This window comes from Alosa pseudoharengus, unplaced genomic scaffold (genome assembly GCF_046254945.1).
Source record: "Alosa pseudoharengus isolate Yale_2024_CS ecotype anadromous, Long Island Sound unplaced genomic scaffold, YU_APseudo_1.1 YU_APseudo_1.1_scf_78, whole genome shotgun sequence".
In the NCBI taxonomy this organism is placed as follows: Eukaryota; Metazoa; Chordata; class Actinopteri; order Clupeiformes; family Clupeidae; genus Alosa; species Alosa pseudoharengus.
In genome coordinates this window covers 182,501-195,000 of record NW_027468868.1, presented here as the reverse complement: position 1 = coordinate 195,000, position 12,500 = coordinate 182,501, and the positions used below count along the sequence as shown (strand labels likewise).

The 12,500-nt window shown below is 48.3% G+C and overlaps 1 protein-coding gene across 1 annotated transcript in view; it reads right to left on the bottom strand.

Moving 5' to 3' along the window:
- Positions 1 to 12,500, bottom strand: part of grin3bb (glutamate receptor, ionotropic, N-methyl-D-aspartate 3Bb) — a gene marked incomplete at its 3' end in the record, with an annotated part of 158,778 nt that overhangs the window by 8,218 nt on the left and 138,060 nt on the right. The window contains exons 3-4 of the mRNA XM_076273446.1: positions 5,998 to 7,090; positions 2,622 to 2,767 (exon numbers count right to left, since the gene is read on the bottom strand). Coding sequence (XP_076129561.1) covers positions 2,622 to 2,767; positions 5,998 to 7,090 — 1,239 coding nt within the window. The remainder of the gene's footprint in view (positions 1 to 2,621; positions 2,768 to 5,997; positions 7,091 to 12,500) is intronic.

Here is a 12,500-nt window from a genome sequence, read left to right as displayed (position 1 = left end):
TGCAATAAAAGTTCAAATGCAATAACACAGAGTATGAATTGCTGCCGTTTACTGCTTGAGAACACAAACATCTGGTTATGAAACCAAACCATTACAAAGCAATTGACAATAAAGCCGACTTGACTTGACTTGACTTGACAATTACTGCAGGGAGTTTTAACAGCTTGTGTGTGTTCTTAAAAGGCTTGTGTGTGTTAAACAGCCTGTGTGTGTTAAAAGGCTTGTGTGTGTTAAGCAGCATGTGTGTGTTAAAAGGCTTGTGTGTGTTAAAAGGCTTTGTGTGTGTTAAACAGCCTGTGTGTGTTAAAAGGCTTGTGTGTGTTAAGCAGCCTGTGTGTATTGAGCCCTTGGGGATCAATAAAGTATCTATCTATCTGTCTGTCTGTCTGTCTGTCTGTCTGTCTGTCTGTCTGTCTGTCTGTCTGTCTGTCTGTCTGTCTGTCTGTCTGTCTGTCTGTCTGTCTGTCTGTCTGTCTGTCTGTCTGTTAAAAGGCTTGTGTGTGTTAAAAGGGCTTTTTGCTCGCAGGTTTCTCTGCAGAGCTCCCCCTACAGCTTCAGAGTATGTATTTCACGACCAGTCTGACCAGGCTGCCGTTTCCTCTTTCCCTGCTCCTCTGACAACGGTGTACTCGCTTCCTGCTTCTTGTCTCCGGCTCTGCCATGACACACGTCTGAGAAACTCCATCGCTGCCTTGTTGTAGCCGGTGCCTGGCATGTGTGGTGTTATGTGGTAATAACATTAAGTACTCCAGTTCCCAGCATGCTCAGTAGAGCTAGGCATGCGCACTAGATGTTGAACAGACAGCGTGTGTAGTTTATGTTGGTTATCGGCAGCAGCACTGTTATAAATAAACTACGATAACTTGGAATACGTCTCGTCTGGCTTGATACCTGACATAACAGCGTGTATGTGTGTAGTGCAGTAAAGCAATTTGTTACATCGCGAGACCGCGAGACTTTCTGTCTCTGAGGCCAGGGGCCCACAGGCCCAAAGTAGCAGGGTGGTTTTTCCGCTCACAGGCGCTAGCGGGAAGCAAGACGAAAAGAGTCATATAACCATTTCACCATCAAATGTTTGACCTCTATAGAAAGCTGAGAACCTGTAATGTTTGACCTCTATAGAAAGCTGAGAACCTGTCATGTTTGACCTCTATAGAAAGCTGAGAACCTGTAATGTTGGACCTCTATAGAAAGCTGAGAACCTGTAATGTTTGACCTCTATAGAAAGCTGAGAACCTGTAATTTTCGTAGGAAATAGTCAGAATAACTGTGTGATGTACTGACACAGAGTTACAGAGGCTAGAATATAGTTTTTTTCTTTCTGCCAGATTACAAGCATCTCTGAACTGACCACATTTCAGCCCTCTAGGTCACTTGATATCACTTAGAAACAAAAGTAGATCAATATAAAATGAAAATGAGTGCTTTAGACCATTATTTGCCAAGGTATGCTGACGCCGGCGGGACACTGAGGATTAAAACTGGTCTGTCTAATTTGTCATGTAATTACACATGAATTCAACATTATTTAAGTCTATTTCAGAATCTGACACAAAGGCTGGTTATAGGTTTCTGTGAGAATTTTATGACGTAGATTTGTATCAGAATTCTGAGTGCATGCAGTTTTGTGTGTGATGGGGAGAGAGAGATAAAAACAGAAAGAAAGAGTGAGAGAGAGAGTGAGTCAGTCTCCTGCAGGTAAACAACTGAGATTTCTCTTGGGAAACAGTTTTCAGATTCTCAAATGCTCTCTTGACAGAACACAAACACACTCCTTTTGTGTCCCATTCTCCATCTCCAACCCATTTAAATTCAACCCCCTCAGCACAGACAGCACACGGATCACCCCTACACACACACGCACACACACGCACACACACACACGCACAAACACACACGCACACACACACACACACACACAAACACACACGCACACATGCACACACACACACACACACACACACACACACACACACACACACACACACACGCACACACACACGCACACACACACACACACACACACACACGCACACGCACACGCACACGCACACGCACACGCACACGCACACATCCCATCTCTAGCACCTATCTGCACCTCCAGCTTTCTGGGGTAGCGCAGGATGGTAATAAATCAGTCACACGAGCAACAGGAGACTCCTGTGAGAATAATGAACGAGCAACAGGAGACTCCTGTGAGAATAATGAACGAGCAACAGGAGAGAGATGCTTTGGCAACACTGTAGCTCATCCGCCATGCGCATTAAGGAACTTTGAACTAAACTGGCGTCATGGTTGGGGTCAGGGGTCAGGGCTGGGGTCAGGGGTCAGGTCAGGGGTCAGGTCAGGGGTCAGGGCTGGGGTCAGGGCTGGGGTCAGGGCTGGGGTCAGGGTTGGGGTCAGGGTTGGGGTCAGGGTTGGGGTCAGGGTTGGGGTCATGGTTGGGGTCAGGGGTCAGGGCTGGGGTCAGGGCTGGGGTCAGGGTTGGGGTCAGGGCTGGGGTCAGGGCTGGGGTCAGGGCTGGGGTCAGGGGTCAGGGGTCAGGGCTGGGGTCAGGGCTGGGGTCAGGGCTGGGGTCAGGGCTGGGGTCAGGGCTGGGGTCAGGGTTGGGGTGCTCTTACTTGAGGGTAGAGACCCCGTCTGGTGTGGTGGGCTCGTTGAAGCGGCGCATGTACTCGTGCATCTCTGGGAAACTCTTCCTCATGTAGTCTTCAGCACTGCTCTCACGCACGGTTCCAAAGCGGAACCCACGAGACGGGTGATGGAGCTGCAGAGGAGGAGAGAGAAGAGAGGGAGGAGAGAGAAGAGAGAGGAGAGAGGAGAGAGAGAGGGAGGGAGGAGAGAGGGAGAGAGAGAGGGAGAGAGAGAGGGAGAGAGAACAGGTGGGAAGTGTGGGAGACAATGGGGAGAGAAGAAGAGACAGAAAGAAAGCAAGATGAAAGGAAGAAGATGGAGTGACAGAAAGAGAGAGAGAGAGAATATGTAGAGAGGAAACGGGACAAAGAGAGAAAAAGAGAATCAGTCAGAGGCAGTGAGACGAAAGAGTGTGTCCCAGTCAATGAGACGAAAGAGTGTGTCCCAGTTAATCTGGGAGTGCTGAGGAGACGCAGACACAGAACCAATCTGGAGGAGGAGGAGGAGGTGCAGAGTGAGTCAGGGGGAGATAAGAGAGGAGAGCGAGGGAGAAAGACAGGGCTACGGAACAATAACTCACACACACACACACACACACACACACACACACACATACACACACACACACACACACACACGCATACACACACACACACACACACACACACACACACACACACACACACACACACACACACACACACACACACACACACACACACACATATGACAAAGACACACAGAGAAAGTCTGCAAGACAGGAAATCCTCTTCACTTGCACCTGTCGTCATCTACACACACACACACACACACACACACATCCACACATCAAAGGAGCTTTTCAGAGGAACATCCTCATCCACACATACTTACTTACGTGACCAAATTAGCACCTTTGCTGAGGGGGGGTGAGGAGGGTATCTATCTCAGGGCCGTGGGGGGGTGAGGAGGGTATCTATCTCAGGGCCATGGGGGGGTGAGGAGGGTATCTATCTCAGGGTCGTGGGGGGGTGAGGAGGTGGGGGTGGTATCTATCTCAGCTGGGAGGGGCACATTAGCTGGGCTGCATCACCCCTATTATGATCCATCCACCACTCCTCCACCACCTGGACTGACTCTCACGCCTCCATCACCTGGCCTGACGCGACTCTATGTCCTGCCCAAACGAAGCCTCCATCACCTGGCCTGACGCGACTCTATGTCCTGCCCAAACGAAACCTCCATCACCTGGCCTGACGCAACTCTATGTCCTGCCTAAACGAAACCTCCATCACCTGGCCTGACGCGACTCTATGTCCTGCCCAAACGAAACCTCCATCACCTGGCCTGACGCGACTCTATGTCCTGCCCAAACGAAACCTCCATCACCTGGCCTGACGCGACTCTATGTCCTGCCCAAACGAAGCCTCCATCACCTGGCCTGACGCGACTCTATGTCCTGCCCAAACGAAGCCTCCATCACCTGGCCTGACGCGACTCTATGTCCTGCTGTAACGAATGAACCTCAGACTCAAATGCAGCGAGCAAGTTTGTTTTAATAAAGTTCAGGCAGCAGGTCACAAGTCCGATAAACAATCCAATAAACAATCCAAGGGAGAATCCAAAAGAGTAATCCGAAAGAGTAATCCGAGGTCAGGCAAACAGGTCAAAAACGAGAGTTCAGAATTCGATAGTATGCTATACAGGCTTAGTAGAGTCACAAACAACAGTACCTCACGTTGGTGTGAGGTGCTTCAACTGAATATAAAGGGTGAGGTTAATTAGTGATTATTCCCAGGTGTAGCTAAAACTCCGGGGAAGCTGTGCAGGGCTGAAGTGGGCGTGTCTGTTGTGAACGTGCAGTCTGCACTGTCTCAGGTCTTACACCTGCCCAAACGAAGCCTCCATCACCTGGCCTGACGCGACTCTATGTCCTGCCCAAACGAAGCCTCCATCACCTGGCCTGACGCGACTCTATGTCCTGCCCAAACGAAGCCTCCATCACCTGGCCTGACGCGACTCTATGTCCTGCCCAAACGAAGCCTCCATCACCTGGCCTGACGCGACTCTATGTCCTGCCCAAACGAAGCCTCCATTGTAGCGTCCGTCTCCGCCGTCTGTAAACAACCATCTCTCATCTCTCTCTCCTCTCATCTCTCTCTCATCTCTCTCTCCACTCATCTCCTCTCATCTCTCTCTCCTCTCATCTCTCTCTCTCGCTCATCTCTCTCATCTCTCTCTCCACTCATCTCTCTCTCATCTCTCTCTCCACTCATCTCCTCTCATCTCTCTCTCTCTCTCATCTCTCTCTCCTCTCATCTCTCTCTCCTCTCATCTCTCTCTCCACTCATCTTCTCTCATTTCTCTCTCCTCTCATCTCTCTCTCTCTCTCATCTCTCTCTCCTCTCATCTCTCTCTCATCTCTCTCATCTCTCTCTCCACTCATCTCTCTCTCCACTCATCTCCTCTCATCTCCTCTCATCTCTCTCTCTCTCTCATCTCCTCTCCTCTCATCTCTCTCTCCACTCATCTCTCTCTCATCTCGTCTCCTCTCATCTCTCTCGCTCTCTCATCTCTCTCTCCACTCATCTCCTCTCCTCTCATCTCTCTCTCTCTCTCATCTCTCTCCACTCATCTCGCTCTCCTCTCATCTCCTCTCCTCTCATCTCTCTCTCCACTCATCTCTCTCTCATCTCCTCTCCTCTCATCTCTCTCTCTCTCTCTCATCTCCTCTCTCATCTCTCTCTCATCTCCTCTCCTCTCATCTCTCTCTCCACTCATCTCTCTCTCATCTCCTCTCCTCTCATCTCTCTCTCTCTCTCATCTCCTCTCATCTCTCTCTCTCATCTCTCTCCACTCATCTCTCTCTCATCTCTCTCTCCACTCATCTCTCTCTAATCTCCTCTCCTCTCATCTCTCTCTCATCTCCTCTCCTCTCATCTCTCTCTCTCTCTCATCTCCTCTCCTCTCATCTCTCTCTCTCTCATCTCTCTCTCATCTCCTCTCCTCTCATCTCTCTCTCTCTCATCTCTCTCATCTCATCTCTCTCATCTCCTCTCTCATCTCCTCTCCTCTCATCTCTCTCTCCACTCATCTCTCTCTCATCTCCTCTCCTCTCATCTCTCTCTCTCTCTCTCTCATGTCCTCTCATCTCTCTCTCTCTCTCATCTCTCTCCACTCATCTCTCTCTCATCTCTCTCTCCACTCATCTCTCTCTAATCTCCTCTCCTCTCATCTCTCTCCACTCATCTCTCTCTCATCTCTCTCTCCACTCATCTCTCTCTCATCTCCTTTCCTCTCATCTCTCTCTCCTCTCATCTCTCTCCATCTGCTTTCTTTCGAGAGCTCCTCAAAGGTCTTCTCCCCCCCCCCCCCTCTCCTCACCTTGGCATCGTGCACCCCCGAGAGCTCCTCGAAGGTCTTCTCTCCGACCATGACGGCGGCCAGGTTGGCTGTGTAGCTGGACAGCACCAGCAGGCAGAAGATGGCCCACAGGTTCATGAGGAAGCGGCCCGTCCAGCACTTGGGCGTCTTGCTGGACACGGTGCGTCCGAACAGGATGGCGTAGCACAGGTTGAGCGCTGACGAGTAGGAGAAGACCTTGAGGCGGTTTCGCCCGTGCGGCGTCATGCCGAACGGGCTCTTCCACTCGTAGAGCGTGAGGAAGAGTGCGGTGATGTGCAGCGCCACGAAGATGCCCACCCACATTGACCAGTGCAGCGGCCACATGAAGGCGCCGATGGGCGCGGCCGTGTCCTTGCTGCGCACCAGGATGCCCAGGCTGGTGGAGAAGAAGGGGCTGGTGAAGTCGATGACGCGGCTGCGCGCAGAGTTGATGCTGAAGGAGGTGACCGCCATGTCCGCCACGCCGCTCAGCAGGTCGCCCACGAGCCCCGTCCAGCGGCCGCCCTTCCACGCTCCGTACTTGCCGTCCCCCACGATGTAGAGGTCGAAGTCGAAGTGCAGGTCCTCGGCCAGCTTCTCCAGCAGGTCGATGCAGTAACCGTAGCAACACTTGCTGTACTCGGCGGGGATGAAGCTGCGGTTGCCTAGCGACAGCTCCTTGAAGTAGCGCTCCAACACCTCCGTGCTGTTGGTGCCCGCATCCAGGCAGTACTGTCCCGCCGGGCAGTTCCCGTCCTCATCCACCTCCCTGGTGAAGACGAACGGGTGCTCGACCAGCGTCACCACGCGTATGCGGCTGCCCGTCACCGGCGTGCCCGCCCGCCACCGCCCGCCCTCCCTGCCTCGCTGGGCCTCGGCGCGTTGCCGTGGTGACGACCCCTGCCACAGGCCCTGCTCCTCCACCTCCAGCTGACCTCCCTCCCAGCTGCCCACGGTCACCCAGGTGGGCTGGCCAACCGCGTCACGCCGCAGGCTCCACACGTGGACCCGCTGGGCCGTCTCCACGCGCGACGCGTTCCGCTGGACGCTCACCGGACCCGTCAGACCCATGAAGGACGTGTTGGACAGGAACCTGCAGGACACAAAGGTCAGGAAGCACAGGGCAAAGGTCAGGAAGCACAGGGCAAAGGGCAAACGGGTAACTGTACATATTACAACTCAACAAGCTACTACTGTGGAATAACAGCCAATACAATGTAACTACATGATCAGTTCCACACAATAACACACACTACATCAAGGGCGTAGGTTTGGTCTGAGCTTTGGTGGGGACACTACCCTCTACCCCCCCCCCCGAAAAAAAAAACAAAAACACTCAACTCTTTCACCAGCCACTATAGATATATAAAATGATTAAAATGTGCTACTGTCCAACTATCCATGATTAAAATGTGCTACTGTCCAACTTGATCTAACTACACTGTGTAGCCTACATAATCTGATTTTAATATGTAGGCTACAGATATGTAGGCTATATTTAACATTTATTTTCTATTTGGTCTGTTATGAAATCATGCCCATTTAAGCACAGCTCAGTTTTAAGAAACTTAAATACATGAATGCTTAGCATTTTGTGAAAAGAAATCATTACGGCTACATTGACAAACTCTTAACCGTGAGCTGCCTGTATATTCTCTGATTCTAATATTTACAGATATCTAGGCGATGTAAGCACAGCTCAGTTTTAAGAAATGCAGCCGAAAGACCATGTTGAATTTTTCTATAATTTATTTAAAAAACGGATTACTCTGGAACAGCTAACTATACACGGGAACACGGGAACTATACACACCTTTGTGTTCGGTAAGGTCTGCTGTTTATTCTGATATATGGTTTGTCATGTGTTGCGTGAAGAGTGTGTAGGCCTACGATATTCCACCGAGACGAATGGATGTGGAGATGGGCGCAGAGAATAATTATTAAATCTCTTGAAGTTATTTTTCTCACAAACTGTTTATCACAGCAAACAGTGGCTAGCTAGCACCGTTTAAAAGCTGAGAAAAGGCTCTTTCATGTGACACATGTGTGATGAGTAGCCTACTTCTCGAGGAGTTCAACAGAGAAGAATGGGTGAATTTGGACGCACTTCATGCTTGTAGTGAAGTAAAGTAAACTTCAAATCAGCGAGATTTACCCTTATAGGCTACTGCACATTACAAGATCTGTACGAGATGATCCGCAGCACTGAAGTGAGAAATGATTTAACTCTTTTTTCCCCATTTCAACCTGAATATTGGTGGGGACATTTCAGTCGTAATTTGATATTGGTGTGGACACGTACTTCGGTCCCCACGCAAATCTACGCCCCTGCACTACATGTATATGGGAGCACGTAACACAATAACACACACTATATAGGAGCACGTAACACCATAACACACACTACATGGGAGCACTAACTACATGATCAGTTCCACACAATAACAAATAACACACTATATGGGAGCACGTAACAGCATGATGACACCTGTGGACTAATGGAATATGTTGCTGCTTTATGGCTGTAGAAATGATGACACCTGTGGACTAATGGAATATGTTGCTGCTTTAAGGCTGTAGAAATGATGACACCTGTGGACTAATGGAATATGTTGCTGCTTTATGGCTGTAGAAATGATGACACCTGTGGACTAATGGAATATGTTGCAGCTTTAAGGCTGTAGAAATGATGACACCTGTGGACTAATGGAATATGTTGCTGCTTTAAGGCTGTAGAAATGTATATATGTAGAAATGTAAATATGTAGAAATGTATATGCAAGAGAACCTGAAGTGGCTCCGTCTGCCCAGACTGTGTCTCAGATGGCGTACTTCTGCACTTACAATACCTCCGTTGTGTTGTGCTAGCGCTAGCATCACTGGGAGTTAGACTGTGTCTCAGATGGCGTACTTCTGCACTTACAATACCTCCGTTGTGTTGTGCTAGCGCTAGCATCACTGGGAGTTAGACTGTGTCTCAGATGGCGTACTTCTGCACTTACAATACCTCCGTTGTGTTGTGCTAGCGCTAGCATCACTGGGAGTTAGACTGTGTCTCAAATCGCGTACTTCTGCACTTACAATACCTCATTTGAGTGCATGAGGGTGTTCACACTGAAAATTCCAACGACACGAAGGGCGCTGCAAGTTCCCGGATGGTGCACTCATAACGGTCAAAAAGCTGAGTGTGCAACGCTGGACACTTTTCGCCCTTAACGGACGCCATCTTGCCCAAATAGCGGAAGGGGAGGGATCGTTTTCAAACTCGTGGAAATCGCGGTTGAGAAAGCTGAAGCAGCAGCAGTGGAAAACAGACTTTACGGAGGTACAAGCAAGTTATAACATAAACGGTTCATGTTTTGACACAGTATGACCATGTCACTGTCGAATTGAGGACGCCAATAAAGTTATATTAAAATGTTTGCGATCGTCATTTCCGTGAAGTGCACGGAGTTAGTGTTTGATATGAGACTATACTATTTTGTTAAAATTTGCGCACTCCGCCAGTAAGCACACAGTGCACATAGTGTACTACACGAAAGTGTACTCACTTAAGTACACCAATTGAGACAGACTCTAAATGATCTGAAAGGATGCTATCTTATGACAGCTGCTAGCTTTACTGGTCATCTCTCAACATGTATAAACATGCCCTGAATAATATTATTTATGCTTTTGAATATTTATGAAATCCAACTATTGTATCTTTAAATATCTGTTTATGAATCTATGTTGGAAATTAGCAAGATTACTGCAGAATGGATGTATGTGACTGTTTATGGCGCAGGAAAAGTAAAGATCTGGAAGCTCTTTGAATTGTAGCCTAAGTGTCGGGTTGAGTGACTATGGTTATAGAATTTTTGACCCTATATGATGCAAAACTTTTATTTACGTTTGAGTACAGTTGGAATTATACATACATATTTTGGTTCACCTTTTTTATGTGCTAAGAAAATAAATCTTTTTATAAAGAAGAGCTTTGGCTTTGATTTGGACTGCCGATATAAAGTGTATGAATGTTTAATTACACTTTGGTATCGTTTTAGTACAATGTAATTAATTGTGAAGTCACTCTGCGAGAAGGACAAAGCCAGCTGCCTGTTACTGCCAGAGAGGATCAAAGCTCTATTTGAAATCCTCGGAATCCCAGCTGTAGGGTGCGGAGGGTGTCAGGTGCGGACGGTGTCAGGTGCGGAGGTGTCAGGATTTACTGGAGCGAGCCGACTCCAAGAGACAAGAAATCAACAGCCCCCCCGCTTCACCTGACGGCTGTATGAAGACTCCCACCCGCTTCACCTGACGGCTGTATGAAGACTCCACCTGCTTCACCTGACGGCTGTATGAATACTCCCACCTGCTTCACCTGCTTCACCTGATGGCTGTATGAAGACTCCCACTTGCTTCACCTGCTTCACCTGACGGCTGTATGAAGACTCCCACCTGCTTCACCTGCTTCACCTGACGGCTGTATGAAGACTCCACCTGCTTCACCTGCTTCACCTGACGGCTGTATGAAGACTCCCACCCGCTTCACCTGCTTCACCTGACGGCTGTATGAAGACTCCACCTGCTTCACCTGACGGCTGTATGAAGACTCCAACATAATCCCTCTCAGTACAGCTAACACAGACGCATGACACATCTTTTCAGCGCTGGACAAAAAAATCCCAATACTCACATAATCTGGGCCAAATTCATTAGAATGGAACAGGGTTCCTGTTCTGTTCCCTTCTTCCCCAGACATGGTCATCTAAGAGATAGTGTGTGTGTGTGGTCAACATGGTGTTGCTGAATACTGATAGTGTTGCCCACACACTCTTTTATGAAGATAGCATAAGTGTGGTTAAGATGGAGCTGATAGCGTAAGTGTGGTTAAGATGGAGCTGATAGCGTAAGTGTGGTTGAGATGGAGCTGATAGCATAAGTGTGGTTGAGATGGAGCTGATAGCATAAGTGTGGTTGAGATGGAGCTAATAGCATAAGTGTGGTTAAGATGGAGCTGATAGCATAAGTGTGGTTAAGATGGAGCTGATAGTGTCATCGTTACAGATGGTCTGTGTCCTCTTCCCTGAATCTCTAGATGAATAGGCAGCCGATTTGAGGCTACCACAGGCCAGCTGAGTTGAGGCTACCACACGCTAGCCGATTTGAGGCTACCACACGCTAGCCGATTTGAGGCTACCACACGCTAGCCGATTTGAGGCTACCACAGGCCAGCTGAGTTGAGGCTACCACACACTAGCTGAATTGAGGTTACCACACGCTAGCTGAGTTGAGGCTACCACACATGTTGAGTAGAAGCTACCACACCGCAGCTGATGAAGAATGTCATAAATATCACAGTGGACAGGAACACGAGTGGAGCAGTGCGCTTGTAGCAGTAAATGAGAGTGTGTGTGTGTGTGTGTGTGTGTGTGTGTGTGTGAGTAAAGATTTAGGATCCCTCCCTCCTCTCTCTCTCTCTCTCTCTCTGTGTGTGTGTGTGTGTGTGTGTGTGTGTAAGGTTGCAGAGGCTACGTAGGGTGGATGTAGTCATGAATCTAGTTTGCTCTCATAAATAAAACTGGAAAAAACTGTGTATGTATATGTAATAGGGGTGTAACGGTTCATGTATTCGTATTGAACCGAAACGGTACGGGCGTCACGGTTCGGTGCATGAATTTACACGGAGAATACACGGTATAAAAATACATAAAACTCGTGTGCGGATTAATTAATGTCATGCGCAATTACTGTTAAGTAGCGAGAGTTACGGGAGTTCTTTAGCAACACCTAACGCTAATCTGTAGCCTCGCCTTAGCTCTGAAGCTCTGATTGGCGCCTATGCTTTTTTTGTCAGGTCGTCGTCGAGTCCGTCAGTCATTAGCAGCACTAAGGTTAGACCCACAAGAGTTAGAGGATCCGCTGGTCTATTTAAGATCGCAAGTTTGAGAACTTCAGTTACAGTAACGTTAGTACAGGCGAAAGAGTGGTGGATAAGATGAAACTGTGTGTCGGCGTTGTTCAGCAGTTGTTGGGTATGTGAGTGAGTGGAAAAAATGCTACACATATTCGAAGCCATCACCCAGATGATGTAGGCTACCAATCACTGAAACGAGGGGAAAAAACTTCCCCTGCGCTTCAGCAGCCTTTGGATACACATACAAATAGGGCCAAAACCTATGGCTTAAATTAAATGATTTCGTAATGACAGAAAGCTATGTAAATCGCGTGGTAATTACCTTTATGTTGGGGTAACTTGTAACTTCTCACAAGAGGTAGTGTTAAGTGCATAGACAGTAAAATAAAGTGACAACGCTAACCAGGCTAATAAACAAACCATGCTAAGGTGAGTTAACGTCAAAGGGCAAAGTCACGTGACTTCTAGTTGTAGGCCTAGTCTGTTTATGAAATGAAAGGAGCAATTTCGTTTTTTAAAAAAAGGCAAAATAGTGTGATATTTTCACAGTTAGTAGGCTAGATTATTACTTTACACACAATAAAAAAAATAGTGAGGCAAATTG